Source organism: Lathamus discolor, chromosome 5, assembly GCF_037157495.1.
Source record: "Lathamus discolor isolate bLatDis1 chromosome 5, bLatDis1.hap1, whole genome shotgun sequence".
NCBI lineage: Eukaryota > Metazoa > Chordata > Aves > Psittaciformes > Psittacidae > Lathamus > Lathamus discolor.
Genome location: NC_088888.1, coordinates 31,418,379 through 31,432,424, shown reverse-complemented (window position 1 = coordinate 31,432,424; position 14,046 = coordinate 31,418,379). Strand labels below are relative to the sequence as shown.

General features: G+C 39.7%; 1 protein-coding gene across 2 annotated transcripts in view; it reads right to left on the bottom strand.

Moving 5' to 3' along the window:
* ERO1B (endoplasmic reticulum oxidoreductase 1 beta) overlaps positions 1-11,863 on the bottom strand; it is a 32,443-nt gene extending 20,580 nt beyond the window's left edge. For both annotated transcript variants that reach the window (XM_065680223.1, XM_065680224.1), the window contains exons 1-4: positions 11,578-11,863; positions 6,784-6,903; positions 2,254-2,337; positions 1,822-1,863 (exon numbers count right to left, since the gene is read on the bottom strand). In XM_065680223.1, coding sequence (XP_065536295.1) covers positions 1,822-1,863; positions 2,254-2,337; positions 6,784-6,903; positions 11,578-11,676 — 345 coding nt within the window. In that variant the 5' untranslated portion in view covers positions 11,677-11,863. The remainder of the gene's footprint in view (positions 1-1,821; positions 1,864-2,253; positions 2,338-6,783; positions 6,904-11,577) is intronic.
* Positions 11,864-14,046: the final 2,183 nt, after the last annotated feature.

The following is a 14,046-nucleotide window of genomic DNA, read 5'->3' as shown; positions in this document are numbered from 1 at the left end:
ACTAAGATGAATTTCATGTTTCCTTAGAAGGGATATTAAATGGCTCCAAAAAAGACCTTGAACTGAATCATAAGTAAGAAAACGGTGTAGCTAAGATTTAAATCGGCCCTGATGACAGCTTTCCTGCAGAAATATTTAATTTTCTTACAGAGAAGCGACAGATATTAATATCTTTGTTCTGCCACAGATTAAAGGTATGGAATTGCCAAATTTTCAGTACTGTAGCTGGCTGCAACACCTAGAAGGCAATTCAAAAGAAATTACTACAGCAAATATACCGGCAAATGACAGATTCCCAAATAAGCTATCCCAGTTCCTTTACTATGGTGAAAGCAAAAGGTGGCTGATCTGTAACTTCCAAAGTTGAATTCGATATGCCCATGTGAAGTGTCTGAAGAACAGCATATCTTACAGCTATTAATTAACATCTTTGTTATGGCTCTCAAGATTATCAATGAGGAAGTTCAAATGCCTGTGAGAAGAATCCTTTCTAAAACAGTCTTTAAAGTCTTGAAATGCCTCTTTAGGGATCCAGAAGTCAGTTTCTCTACAATTAAGCTTGAGAGAGAATAGTCTCAATACAAAAAAAAAAAAAAAAAAAAAACCCAAAAAAAACCCAAACAAACTAAAACCTCAAAATCTCAAGATCTTCTGCCCAGATAGTGCCAAAGATGTTCCAGAACAAGTACTGTTACTTGTGCTGAAACAGTGAAAGACTGACATCTAAACCATGACAAGGAGAAAGATGTTTTTTCTCCAATCAGCATAAACCTTTAAAGAAAGAGGCACACTTTACTTCTGAGTGAGCTTAACAATGTATATATAAACAGTAGATGAGACTTCCTCTTGAGCTAAAGCTTGGCCAGACTTCCCTGCACTCTTTATGACAGCAGAACACAGAAGTCATCAAATCACAATAAAGTATTCCTCTCATCTATCTTTGGTAATCTTTCTTGGCATAAAGTCTAAACCTAATGCTAATAGTCATTTATGATACAGTGAACCACACTCAGGTATGCAAGCGGCAACTATGCCTGTCCAGCAGAAAGTACTGGGCAGGGTGGAAATATGATAGTTAAGCAAGAGTAAGTATGAATCTGCAACACAGCCAAGGCACTCAACAGGAAGATCTCTCATATGGTCACTATTATTCCATTAACTGCTAAAATCCTTACTCTTGGGCACTGTGTTTAGGATCTGGGGGTGGAGAAGAGTTGTTGGTCTTTCTGCTCTGACCTCTTTTCTAGGCGTATATACATACCCTCTTTACTTCCTTGGGTTTGCTAATAGCACTTGGTGATCTAGGAAGGATCACTTGGAGAGAAGCAATCAAATGCCAGCAGCACAAACTGACTACTTAAGCTTGCACTGATCACTTGAACGTATATTGTCTTTAGACTAACTAGACTAATGACCTGCTCAAGATTAAATATGGCAAAACTACATGTAATCCTTCAGGTTCTTTCAATATTAGAGGTTGTGGTTGTACACGATGCTTACAAAAGACTGCACTGCTATTCCCTTTGTGCATCTTAGCCTGTGGCCATGTACTGATGTCCCTGGTCATTCATTCATTGACTGAGGGCCTGTCATAGCTTGATTCAGAACCATACGACAATACCAGCTATGTCAGAAACACTATTATACATAAAAGTAAAAACGTAAAGCCACATACAGGAACTGATAAGTTATGTTAACATTTTCATCACTATGCCAAGACTGCAGGTTTGTAATAAAAAGTTACACAGCTACCATAATGTTAAATTTAAAAATAAAATATAAAAAAATCAGTAAGAACTTGGCAAACAAATGATTACTTACCTTATTAGAGCTCCCAGCCTTAATTCCAACTGGTATTTTGCTCTGAAAACAAACAAAAGATCAGGTTTTAGACTGTTCACAGAAATCATCATGCCTGATTAAAATCCACAAATTAAAAATCATTCCTACAGAGATCGAAGTAAACTTGTTTTTAAATAATTAACTTCCTCCTTTACCTTTTCAACTTGTTATAGCCAAAACGGTGCTACAGCTTAGAATAGACTTATTCTTCAAGTTATCTGTTTTATTGGTAAAATGACTAAGATTTTAAAATACTTTGGCTGTATTTTTGCTTTTGAAATGGAAAACAATTTTACAGTCACTTATTTAAATTTAAGTTCTCATTAGTAAATATAGTTAGAATAGACACTGAAAATTGGCAAATTTTTTAAACAAATAACCTTTTTCTATTTTATATTATTTGATCCATACCTCAGGACAAGGCTCTACATGACAATCTTTGATAGAACAATGGCCATCATCAGCCCAAAATGGGCATGGTCTCTTCAGGTTGACCTAAACATACAAAGAAAAAGTTTGAAATTGACACTTACATAAGACATTTTTTTTGGGGGGGTGTGTGGAAAATGGAGCTCTCAGAATCAGGAAATTCTTTAAAATTAAAGGAGGGGATACAGTGAAAAAGCATTAAATTCAAGTCTGAGGGTTTTGTAGGAGTCTGGTTGGTTTGTTGAACTACTCTCCCTCTGAGTATATAAGATGAAGCTTGCTACAGTAGAAAGGCTAGTGATAATGGTCTCCAATGGAGACAAACACATAGTATGTCAAAGCACAAACTATATCTCTTACCACTAACTTCAAAGCAGCAAATAAACCACTAAAATGAAGGCAAATCAGTCATATGTTGTTCTAAAATGGTTGTAGTTACAATCAGTTGTACTCGTACTATACAGATCAAGAAAATACATTTGATGTAGGACAGACTAGTGCACAAGTTTCCTCATTCAAACAAGTGCTTGGGTGATTTCAGATTTCAAGAAATAAAAACAGGCAATCATTACTATACATCATAGCTAGTCAAGGAAGAATGAGTATCATAATGTCCTTAAATTAGGGATCTGATATAGCACAAATACAAATAATGAAGAGAAACCAATTCAGAAACATTACCAGCAAACCCTGTGATGATTAGTGCTCCTATTTTTCATGACATGGCACAATCAAGACAAAAGTACCACATATATTAGCATATACTACACTGCAAGAGATTAAAATACTTTACTGTGTTTGGACTGTCAATGTGAAAATCAGTGAAGGAAAAAAAAATAATCCCAGCTTTCCATTAGCCTTACACAAAGAAATATCAGTGATAAAACCCACTCTAAGTGGCCTGGTTTAGGGGGGAATACAGTAATAGAAGCCCAACGGCTCCAGTCACTGAATTGTCAAACCTGAGACTCAGCAATAAAAAAGCCTGAATTTAATTAATTTTTTTTATCATTGTTTTTTTTCTGCCTGGCATTATACATCATATACTAAACACATATAAACACATATAAACATATACTGGGAAACTAGATCAATATGCCTCTGATACAGAACTGGCACAGTATGAAGAATCTGAGATGAATTATAGCCAGATTTTACTCTCCCTAGTCTATTCTATTTTTTATTAATACTATAAAAATACTATAAATATAAATAAAAAGCAAAATTATGGACCTGAAATAAAGACACAACTTCTGCTCCTTGAAGGATAAATTGTTCGGGGATAATACGTACCCAAATTCAGGTAAAACAAAAAGAATTCCCTCTTCAAGTGTTCTGTCAATACCACAAGAGTTCTCCAAAGACTAAAACGTAATGCTTGACTTGCTCATCTGCCCTTTATTATACTAAATTTCTCTACCAAACTTTTTGGCAAGTAAGTTCTCTATTTTCAAACACATACATGCAAAGTTAACTGCTATAGAACATGTGAAGAAAAGATTGTTTTCCAGGTTTCCATTTTGCTGTAATTATGCAGAATGACGAGGAATTGTAAACTCAGCTTTAAAATGTTAAAGAGATTCCTCAGTCAAAAAATCTCTAACAAGACATTCAACAGATGATATGACTTCTTAGAAGTGATGACAACTATCTTCTAGTTACAGTTCAAGCCATACTAGCACAGAAACATTAAAAGCACAGATTTTAGGTTGCTTCACCCCCCTTTCCTCTTGTCACGCTAAAACATCATCCCTAGAAAAAAAAAATATAAAATTCTAGAACTCTTTGTACCTGTTCACTCATCATCTTTTTTTAAATAAAGCACAGTGTTACATTTTACATCACTTTCACAGTAAGACCTAATACATAAAACATGCCCCTCCCACCAATTTCTGACAGAAAAAGACCAGCTGACTAGACTACAACCTCATCCAAAGTAAACTCTAACAATAAAAAATGCTAACAATTTAAGAAGATATAAGCAACTCATGCAGTAACTTCTTACACAGAGAAAACTGTAAATAAAAGAATACTGCTGTCTAAAGTGCAGGTTAATTCAGAAAGAACACCTACAAATATACTAGTCCTAGATCTCAGACAAACTGAAGTTGTACAGTGCTTGTACTTTAATCAATACCTATCCTTTGCTGACTATATCAAACTTCTGCTTTTTTCACAGTGCGAAGTATTCATTTCATTATTATCATTTAGAGTATTATTCAATACTTGTCACAGATAAAAAGTTAGACTTCTTGTCATGAGGCTTCCATAGTCTGCATGCTTTAACATATAAAACTATACAGAGACAAAATTTTTTATTCCTTTCTTTCATTGAGAAATCTTCCACTATCTAGAACTCACCTAGCACAATTTCAGCAAGAGTTTAAAAAAAAGAAATTGTCTTCATCCTTTAAATAAAAATTAGCTAGTCCATTCAGTATTATATATTCTGAGACTGTTGAACTATAACACAGTGGAAACACTGTGGCTGGTAATTAGAAATGTTCATGATCAAATTCTCCTACAAACTAAATTACTTCAGAGTAGGAGTGTTTTCACACCCAGAACAAGCATACTTCCCCTATGCTTACTCAGTATTTACTTACACTGTAGTTGACCTAGATGATCATTGCCTACCCTCACAATTTCCACATGCATCTAAGTGCTTAACAGCAATTTCATGATTCTTTGCAGGGACATAAAAAAACCCCGCTGTTGCTTATTCAGAAGGGAAAGGGTGAAAAAAGATTATTTACTCAGTTTGCTTGTTCAACATAAATTCATTCCTGTCACATCTGGAAGTACTAAGTAATGTGTGGTGACGGGTGGACTGCACACTGGCCCTTGTAATTGCCCATTCATTAATAAAATGGGGTAGGACTGTAACACACCATTAATGTATAGTCTGCAGAACCGCTGCTGAAATTAATATTAGCTCTAAATTTATAGGACAAGGTTACTGTTGTATGAAACCCATATACCTGTTGCTCATCCTCTTCAAATACTTTGTTTTGTACCTTTCTGGTGCTTCTGGAGAATCTAATTATCGCTACTATGTGATTTATTACCACTGAAGTTACACATACGTTGTTTTCCTGAAAAGTGAAGTTAGAATTGTACCATAGAGCAGGAGTTGATTCGGGGTGAAGCTACACATTACTGCTTGCTCGGACTAGAAAAGTAAGATTTTAGCAGTTTTTTCTCCTTCCTCACATTCATAACCCTATCTTGCATGAGTGTAATGCTTGTCTGATACCAGATCAGCTCGATAGCTTGCTACATCCTGAGAGGGAAGAAGAAAAAATAAAAACCAGCAACTTTCAAGCTAAACATATCTGAAAAGAGAAGTATCAGGCTTCAAAGTCTTATTTTTCTTATTAGTCTAATACAGAGACAAACAGTATTTAAAGTCATTACAAAGTGTTATTACATACTACTTGAAAATTGAGTACTTTTACCAGTTTATCAAAGGAATAACAGTTCTCTAGATAGCAAATACTAAAATTAGTATAAAAAATTTAGTATTATTAATATTTACTATTATAGTTGCTTATTATATTAGCAACTTATAAAAAAAGGAAATCACTGCAATATTTCAGCTCCAAATTACGCAGGTTTCTTAGAAAACAAGTACTGCATGCTGTCAGAAAGTTGCTAATATACAATCCTTTTTTCTAGATGCTGCAGTACAAAGATACTGCCTTTAGTAGTTGTCATGATTTACCGTCACTGACTCCAGGATTAACACAGCAAACACAACTTACTACCAACGTAACTGTCAGGGACTGAAAACCTGCTACAATCAAAGAGCTGTTGGCTTCTGAAAGACAACTTAATACAGACAAGTTGATTTAATGTTGTCTTGGGTTCAGCAGTAGCAGTAATTTTTCTCCTCCTTAGGAGCTAGTACAGTGCTGTGCTTTGATCTTTTGGCCTGGGAACAGCACTGATAACGCCAATGTTTTCAGTTGCTGCTTGAATGCTTGGTCTGGCCAAGGACTTTCTGAGCCTCATGCTCTGCCAGGGAGCAGGCGAGGCTGGGAGGAAGCAGAGACAGGACACCTGACCCAAACTAGCCAAAGAGGTATTCCATACCACAGCACGTCATGCCCAGGAGGTAACAGAGAGTTACCCCAAAGGGTGGGGACTGCAGGGTTGGACGAGGTATTGGTCAGTGCTCGGCTGGGGGGAGTGGGGCAAGTTATTGGTCATCTGGTGTTGAGGTGTTGCATTCTTTCCTCTTGTTATTTCCTTTATCATTATTATTATTGGTGGTAGCAGTAGTGATTTGTGTTATACCTTAGTTACTAAACTGTTCTTATCTCAACCCGTGGGAGTTGCATTCTTTTTGATTCTCCTCTCCGTCCCTCCAGGAGCAGAGGGAGGGCAAGAAGTGGGGAGAGTGAGTGAACGAGGTTTGTGGTTGGGTTTAAACCATGACAAATGTGTAATCCTCCCTATATTTTCTGGATTTTATTCAAATTATTCAGGAAAATACCATTCTAATGGTACCTTGTAATATCTGAAGTAATCACGTTCTTGCAGTTTCTGTATTTTGGGGAAGATCTTGAAAGTATTGAAGTCATCGATGCTTTCTATGTCACACAAACAATCATCTAGGACTCCTGTGAGCTATTAAAAAAATACATAAAAATTTATTTTAAATCAAGAAATGCAATATTAACTACAGAAAAATCCCCTAAAGAGAAATAGATGGCAATCACAAGAAATACTAGTGAAATGCAAATACTTTATTTCTCATCATTAAAATACTCTACAACATACCTTACACACTCAGACACAGAAAATAACAGATCTTAGCACTTTTTTTGAGCTTAACTCCACCTCTACATACAGTGTTAGCCAGACTAACACTCTTTATTTCCCAACAGATTCGGCATATAGAACTTTCTGCAGAATGAGCAGCAAGATTTTCCAAACTACAAACACAAGGTATATTAGCCCATCGGAGTTCCATACCGAGTATTCTCCTAGCAAATGTTCATTAATTGAGTTGCCTAAAAAAAAAAAAAAATCACACAATCACACACTGTCATCTTATTTTTATAGTTCTTGTCAAAGCATAGGAACGCTTCAGCTAGTTTCTTTAGAGGCACTGGATAAAGGGGAATAGGTACTTATCTGCCCAAAAAGTTAGTAGCTGCACAGTTAGATTCTGCAAATAAATACTAGGAAAACCAGGCGCAGGCACCTGTACTGTAAGGCTGTAAACCTATTGTGAAACTGTGAACTTTGCAGGTCCCATCCCACTTCTTCTGCCAGGACAGCAACTGGTTCAAGGTACTGCGCTAGCTTAAGACTATGAAGAAGAGTGTACACAAGCGCAGACGCGCTACTGCCAGCACAGCAGAGGAAGGCAGGACTGTGGCAAGCAGCAGAGGGGAAAGGGCAAACTAACTCAGTGGACTGAGCTATAGCAACCCTTTTGTCAAGACTGTGACAGTGTCTTAGCAAAAGGTGGAAACAGTGGAAGTATTTTTTCTATGAACATTTGTAGGCTAAATTTAATTAAATCCAAACTAACTACTCCTAACCATAGCATCTCAAAAAACTACAAACATGTTTGAAAGGCCTTTCAAACATGAGGTTGAAGGCTTAAGATCATATGTTAGGGAATGGAACCAAACACTCCTGTTAACTACTACTGTTCTTCAGCCAGACAACAAATTAATTGACATACGTGATGGCCTAGAAAGCATATAAAATAGGAAAGTCTATCTTGCATGGCCTTGGAAGAGCTTGTAACTATTCCAAGGTTACGTGCAAAAGGAGACAAAGAATATTTTGCGGCACATTTTTTCTCCACAAATTTCACACAGATGAGATTATGAAATCACCTAATCTGTTTTATGCATGATAGATCACTAAAGAACAGATAACCTTATATAACCAAGCTTGATGCAAAAAAGTCACTAGAAACCTAATTGTATGCTTCTGTTCTTTTATGAAGCATAAAAGAGGCCTGGAGAATTAATTTCCCCAGCCCTCTGTGAGAGTAAAGGGGTGAAGGTTTGGCAATAAAGCTTTTAAGTAGAAAATTCAACTTATGTAGATCTTTCATTTCCAGAGGCACTAAACAGGCTGTCACAATTCTGCAGAGTAGATATGGATGGCAATGAAGTAAAACTTATTTAAGGGAAGTTACTTTACCCGAAGTCTTCCATGCTGTTATGCTCGCCTTGTTAATGCTATCTAGCATCAAATCAGAGCAAACAGCAATTACACACTTTTCACAAAGCCAAGAAAGCTCTCAGCCCACATGACTGCCAACTTTAAAGTCAGAAGACAAAACATGTTATTAGTGCTTACAGAAATACTACCCCTCCAATGCATTTTAATCTATAATGATTTCATTCAAATTTCAGAATTTTCTTATCAGTCACACATAGGCAGAAAAGAATTTTGCAGTCTTTACAAGTAACACCATACCACAAAACAAACAACAGTACATTTCACTGCAATATAAAAAAAGTAAAAAAGATAACTTCCAATATTTTGCTCAAATATTTAACTGTATAAACAGTGAAGAACAATTATTAAGCTGAAAGCAGTACAAAAGATCCAAGATATTTTCTTTGGACTCAGGAGATAAAGAGTAGGAAACTATTTTGATGACCACCTCATGGAGCTATCCACTGCTTACAAAAATATTTTTACCATCTACGCAAAACCAAAAGATGCTTTTCCAGGGAAAAAGTGCTCCAAATAAATATGCAGTAATTACACTCAGCATCAAATCCCCATGGAAAAATAAAAAGCTGCAGTTGTCTTATTCAACTAAGATGGCAAACTACTGGAGGTCACCCCTTTGCCAGCTGTCTTCGATAAAAATCTCAATTCTAAGAACAGCTTTCAAAATGCAGTACAGTTTACTTAGAACACTATGAAGTTTCAGGAAAAAGCCCTCCCCAAAAACTAGAATTTCCTAACAAATTATCAAGAGAAAAAAGTAATATGAATAACAAGAGCAATGAAACAAAATTCCCCATTTATTTCTCACAACTTTTTCAAAATTGGAACAGTTAGCTCTCTGTATACATAGAACAGCAAAATCAATGTTTCCTTGGAAGGCATGCTCTAAAATTAAACTATGCTATAGCTGCACCAAACCTCAATTTATAAAATGGTTTGACAGCACACATGAAACACCCATACTGCACATCAGTGGAGTCAGTTAACAGTACTAATAAAACTGCAACACTGGCTTCTAGTATTCCAGTTGGAGTTCTTTTATCAGTCCATGTGTAGCCTTCAGTGCTCTCACTTACATAACGATGTAACACTCTATGAACATGCAGAAAATTGTTTCATTTCTGTCAACATCTGGATCTTCCAATGAATACTTTTTTAAACTGGAAACAAAACTAAGAATAGTGTATTACCCAGTTAAAATTACGTATCATAAGACTTACTTTGCTATTCATACCACTGTTTTTTGCCTTTTTTGTAACTGAACTATACTAGTGAACTTAGTCCACATATATAGTCAACTGTAGTGTAAGTTATCACCAATTTTATTACAGTGGCCAAGTATCATGCCTTCTTTTCATCTGATAATTATTTCCAACTGTATAACAAACTCTAAAAGCATGAGCCTACTATAAGCTGTGTTAAAAAATCCATCTGAAAATTTAATAGCTGCAAACTCTTCTCTATTTCCAATATGCTTATCAAAGTATTTCCAGGTATTGTCCAACCTAGCTTAGTTCTTGTACAGGTATGAGAGCTGTACTGGAGATGTTGAACTTCTAACTCATCTTCTCCAAGATAAATCAAACTTTCAGATTAAAAGGTCACTGTCCAACCTGCATCAACTTCGCCTTATGAAATCTGTAAAGAGAAATTTATTCCGCACTTTAGCATTAAGAAAAAACTGAATAAATGTGTGCACTAACGAGCAGTCTATTCATACAAACAACCTTATTAGTGTTATCAGGTTGTTGTACTTAAATTGCTTCAACAATTAGAAGGCTACTGGGACACCTTGTTCCGTTCCTTAATGTTTTACTTTGCCATAGTTGCAGAATGAGAGAAAAGCTACAGGTAACATGACTCCAAGAACTACTAGCTACCTTATCTTTTCCCTGTGTAAGTCAAATTCGAAGTATTTAAACTCTAAACACAATATGCTAACAATTTGCTGGAATAGAAATAACCGATCTCGCTGTCACGTGTCATAATAAAACCATCCCAGTTAATGGCTTCCTTGAGAATTCAAATTCAATTAGCATTTAGGTACACTAAACCAGTTTTTAAAATATTGGATTTTTAAACTGGGTAAAACCTCAACTTACAACAAAAACAAACAAACCTGCAATCAAAGCTATATGCTAGACGAGTCGTTACTTTGCATGGTCACTTACAATATAGCATGTTATACAAAGCAGAAATTTAAAAAATATGTGAAAAATAATGTTAGGATACAGAAGCCAAATTTTGCTCCACATGGACATTGTGACTTCCCATATAAACTCACTCTAATGTCTTTGACCCAGCTAAAATCCTTCCCTGCTTGACATAAACTATTATTTCAGGAACAGCCACACTGCTGATGAATAGCAAACTCTCAACCTGAGACACCTGCCCTTCTGAAACTGTAAAGGCAATTTACAGAAAGAGGCAGCATTTTCATTCTTCTTTGCAATGTGGGCAAATAGACACAGAGCTAAACACAAGCCAAGCCGGGCCACTGCTATTTCCATTCGACCATATGGCTTCTCACCAACTTCACGAGCACACCCAAGTTTCTGCCTATAGTCAAGGGTATGATCCAACCCAGAACTCTTCAACACAACATCCCACAGACAACAAGCAGAGTTACCTGCATGTAACAACTCTCCTGTATGTCTGGACCGCTATATACGCGTATTGGCAGTGCTTCCCAGACCGACCAACTTCTCCCCTGACCGCAGCAGCGGGGCCCCACGGACCGGAGGCACCCAACGGACCGGTCCCGCCTTGGACCCCAGCAAGGAGGAACCGCAGGGTATAGAATAGGAAGGACTTGGGCTGCAGACTTCAGCGGGAGATCCCCCGACTTCTCCGCCGGGGAGGCTGCACAAGACACGGCCCCGAAGCTGCCCTCTCCCCCACGACCCTCCGAAGCGCCCTCACCACCTCCTCCAGCCCACGACAATGAGGACCTCTGCTCTCCCTTTCCTCAAGAACGGGTCCCCAGCCCTGCCCACGGCCGCGGGGGCATCCCTGCCCGGCCACGCTTCTCTTCCCCCTTTCCTCCCCCGCCATGAGGGGGCTCCGCCGCATCCTTCCACCGCTGGCTCCTACCTGGGCCTTAGCTGTCACGACGCAGCCGAGCACCGCCAGCAGCCGCGCTGCCACCCGCGCCCTCACCGCTGTGCCTCGGCCAGCACCGCTGCCGCTCATGCTGCTGCTGCTGCCGCCGCTCCACCCGCCGCGGCTGACGGGGGAGGGCGGCCCTCGCCCCGCCGCGCAGCAGCCGCTGCTGCCACAGGAACGCGAAGGACGAGTCGAGCGGGAGCGGCGGGGGCAGCGCCTGCTCCCGGCGCGGCCGCTCCTGCTTGCGGCGGGACCCGTCGGGCGGGGGCGCCGCGCTCACCTCAACCTGCCCGCGCGCTGCCGCCGCCACAGCACCGGCGCGCGCGCGCGCGCACACTCACAGACGCTCCTCGCGCGCAGCCGCCACCCGCACGAGCCAGCGCTCCGCCGGCCGCCGCGCGGCACCCCGGGAGCCGTAGTCCGCGCGCGCAGCCCCTGGCGGCCGCAGGGCCGGGGCGGGGCCCGACGCGGCGCCCAATCGGGGAGGACCACGCGCACCTCCAAAACAAGCGGCGAGGGGAGGCGCCGCTGGGCGCGTGCGCGCGGGGTGAGCGTGAGGGGAGGCACGATCCGCCCGTGGGGAGGCCCGGGGCGCCCGCCTCAGGCTGCTGTCTGACCGAGGCAGAGGGACTGCGGGAGGCTGCGCGTCTGTCCGCACCTGCGGCGTGCGGGGAGGAGCCCTTGGGGCTGAATCCTGTCTGTGGTTTAGAAGGGGCTTGTTTTTCTTTCGGGTCACACCGCTTTTTCTCTTAGCGCGGCTTCTTTGATGAGAAGCTGTATACGTGAAGATGCGCGCAGCTCATTATTTTTGCCTTGTTTGATTCTTGTTCCCTTTTGAGAGCAAGTCTGAAAGTTAATGGAAAAACTACAGGCTCTCCATTCGTTGGCTATTTTTTTTTTTTTTTCTTTTCAGTTGCAACACCCATCTCCTACCTCCAGGGTTGGTTTTGGTGGTATTTTTTGGTTGTTTTTTTTTTTTTTTTCAGGGAAGCACAGGCTACTGTGAAGGTACAAGACGTTAAGATTCTTTCAGATGTGGTTTTACATTACAGCTAAGATAATGAAATACTGAGTTGTGTGGAAAGAGGCAGTACTGTTCTTCCATCCATCTCTCCCTCCTCCCAGTTCCTCATCCTCAGTATCCGAGCTAGCACTCCTGAAGCTGCATGTTAGCTCAGCTGCTTGAGTGATTTGTATGTTCTTTATCCTAGGGATAATTTTCTGTCAGAGCAGCTAGCTGAACTGACTCACTCATGTCTACCTGATCCGCAGAAGAGGCAAGGGTGCATACGTATCCCAGTAGGAAGAAGAGAGGGCCCCTTGAGGTGGCTGCTTGTTGTTAGATAAGTTTAGCTACACCTAATTTTTATTTTTTTTCCTGCAAGCCCTTAGGGAGACTGTTTGGCACAGCTGGTTATGGGATGACATCAGCTGAGTTTGTCTAGCTGTGCTTTGCCAGTAGCTATTGGAACTGGTCTAAGGCTTTTACTGCTGCTGCTTTTCAGAAAACTGAGAAACCCCAAAAACAAATGCAAACATCCCAAGATTTCCCACAACCAACCACTACCAACCCTAAGCAGCTCAGACACAATCTTGCTTCCAACAGTTAAATGAGTATCTGTAATTCACTTCCAGAATTGCAAAGTGAATCTCCTGCAAGAAGATGAGTGTTGCACTGATTTCATGTGCAGGGTTGCTAGAATTAGGATTTTATTTTCAGTCCATCTGCTACCCTTGTCAGTTAGAGGAGAATGCTTCTCTAGCAGAGTATGGAAGCAAACTTTAAAGTTGGGGTAACTCTCAGCTTAAAAGTTTTCAGATTTGCCGTTATGATTTACTTACACATTCACTCAAATTAGTTTCCTGTTATGTTTGTCCTTCTGTGTCAGTATGTCACAGATTTTTGCATTGCTGAAAATGTCTTGAAAAGCTGAAGGATAGATAGCTATACAGAGAGCATGAAATGGTGTAGGCTGTAGTTGTACAGTTTGGTCTCAGAGAGATGATGTAATGGCTCCTTCCTTTCCTCTCTGAAGTACAGACAGTACACCTATCATTTGGGAATGATTAAATGAGAATTTATTTCTACTTTCAGCTGAATCAGTGCTTTTTAGTCAGCTCTTGCCAGAATTGAGCTTATACACTCTGGGTATACACAGAAATAATGATCTGTGTTCATCACCAGTGTAAAAATGTGTCTCAGAAATTATTGCAGACTAATTTAAGTGAACAATCAGGCAAACAGGCTGGCTTCACGTTTCATGTTAGGAGAAGTTTGGTAAATCCCAGCAAATTTTCCAAGTTCATGAACTAGATTTCAGTAGTGTGACGTGGATTTTGGGAACTTTTTGCCCTTGAAGCTTTTGCGTTTATTTATTTTTCCAAAGTAACATTAGAGTGAGACCTTTCTAAACTTAGGAGAGTAAACCAGAGGGATCAATACATCACAAACTTCTG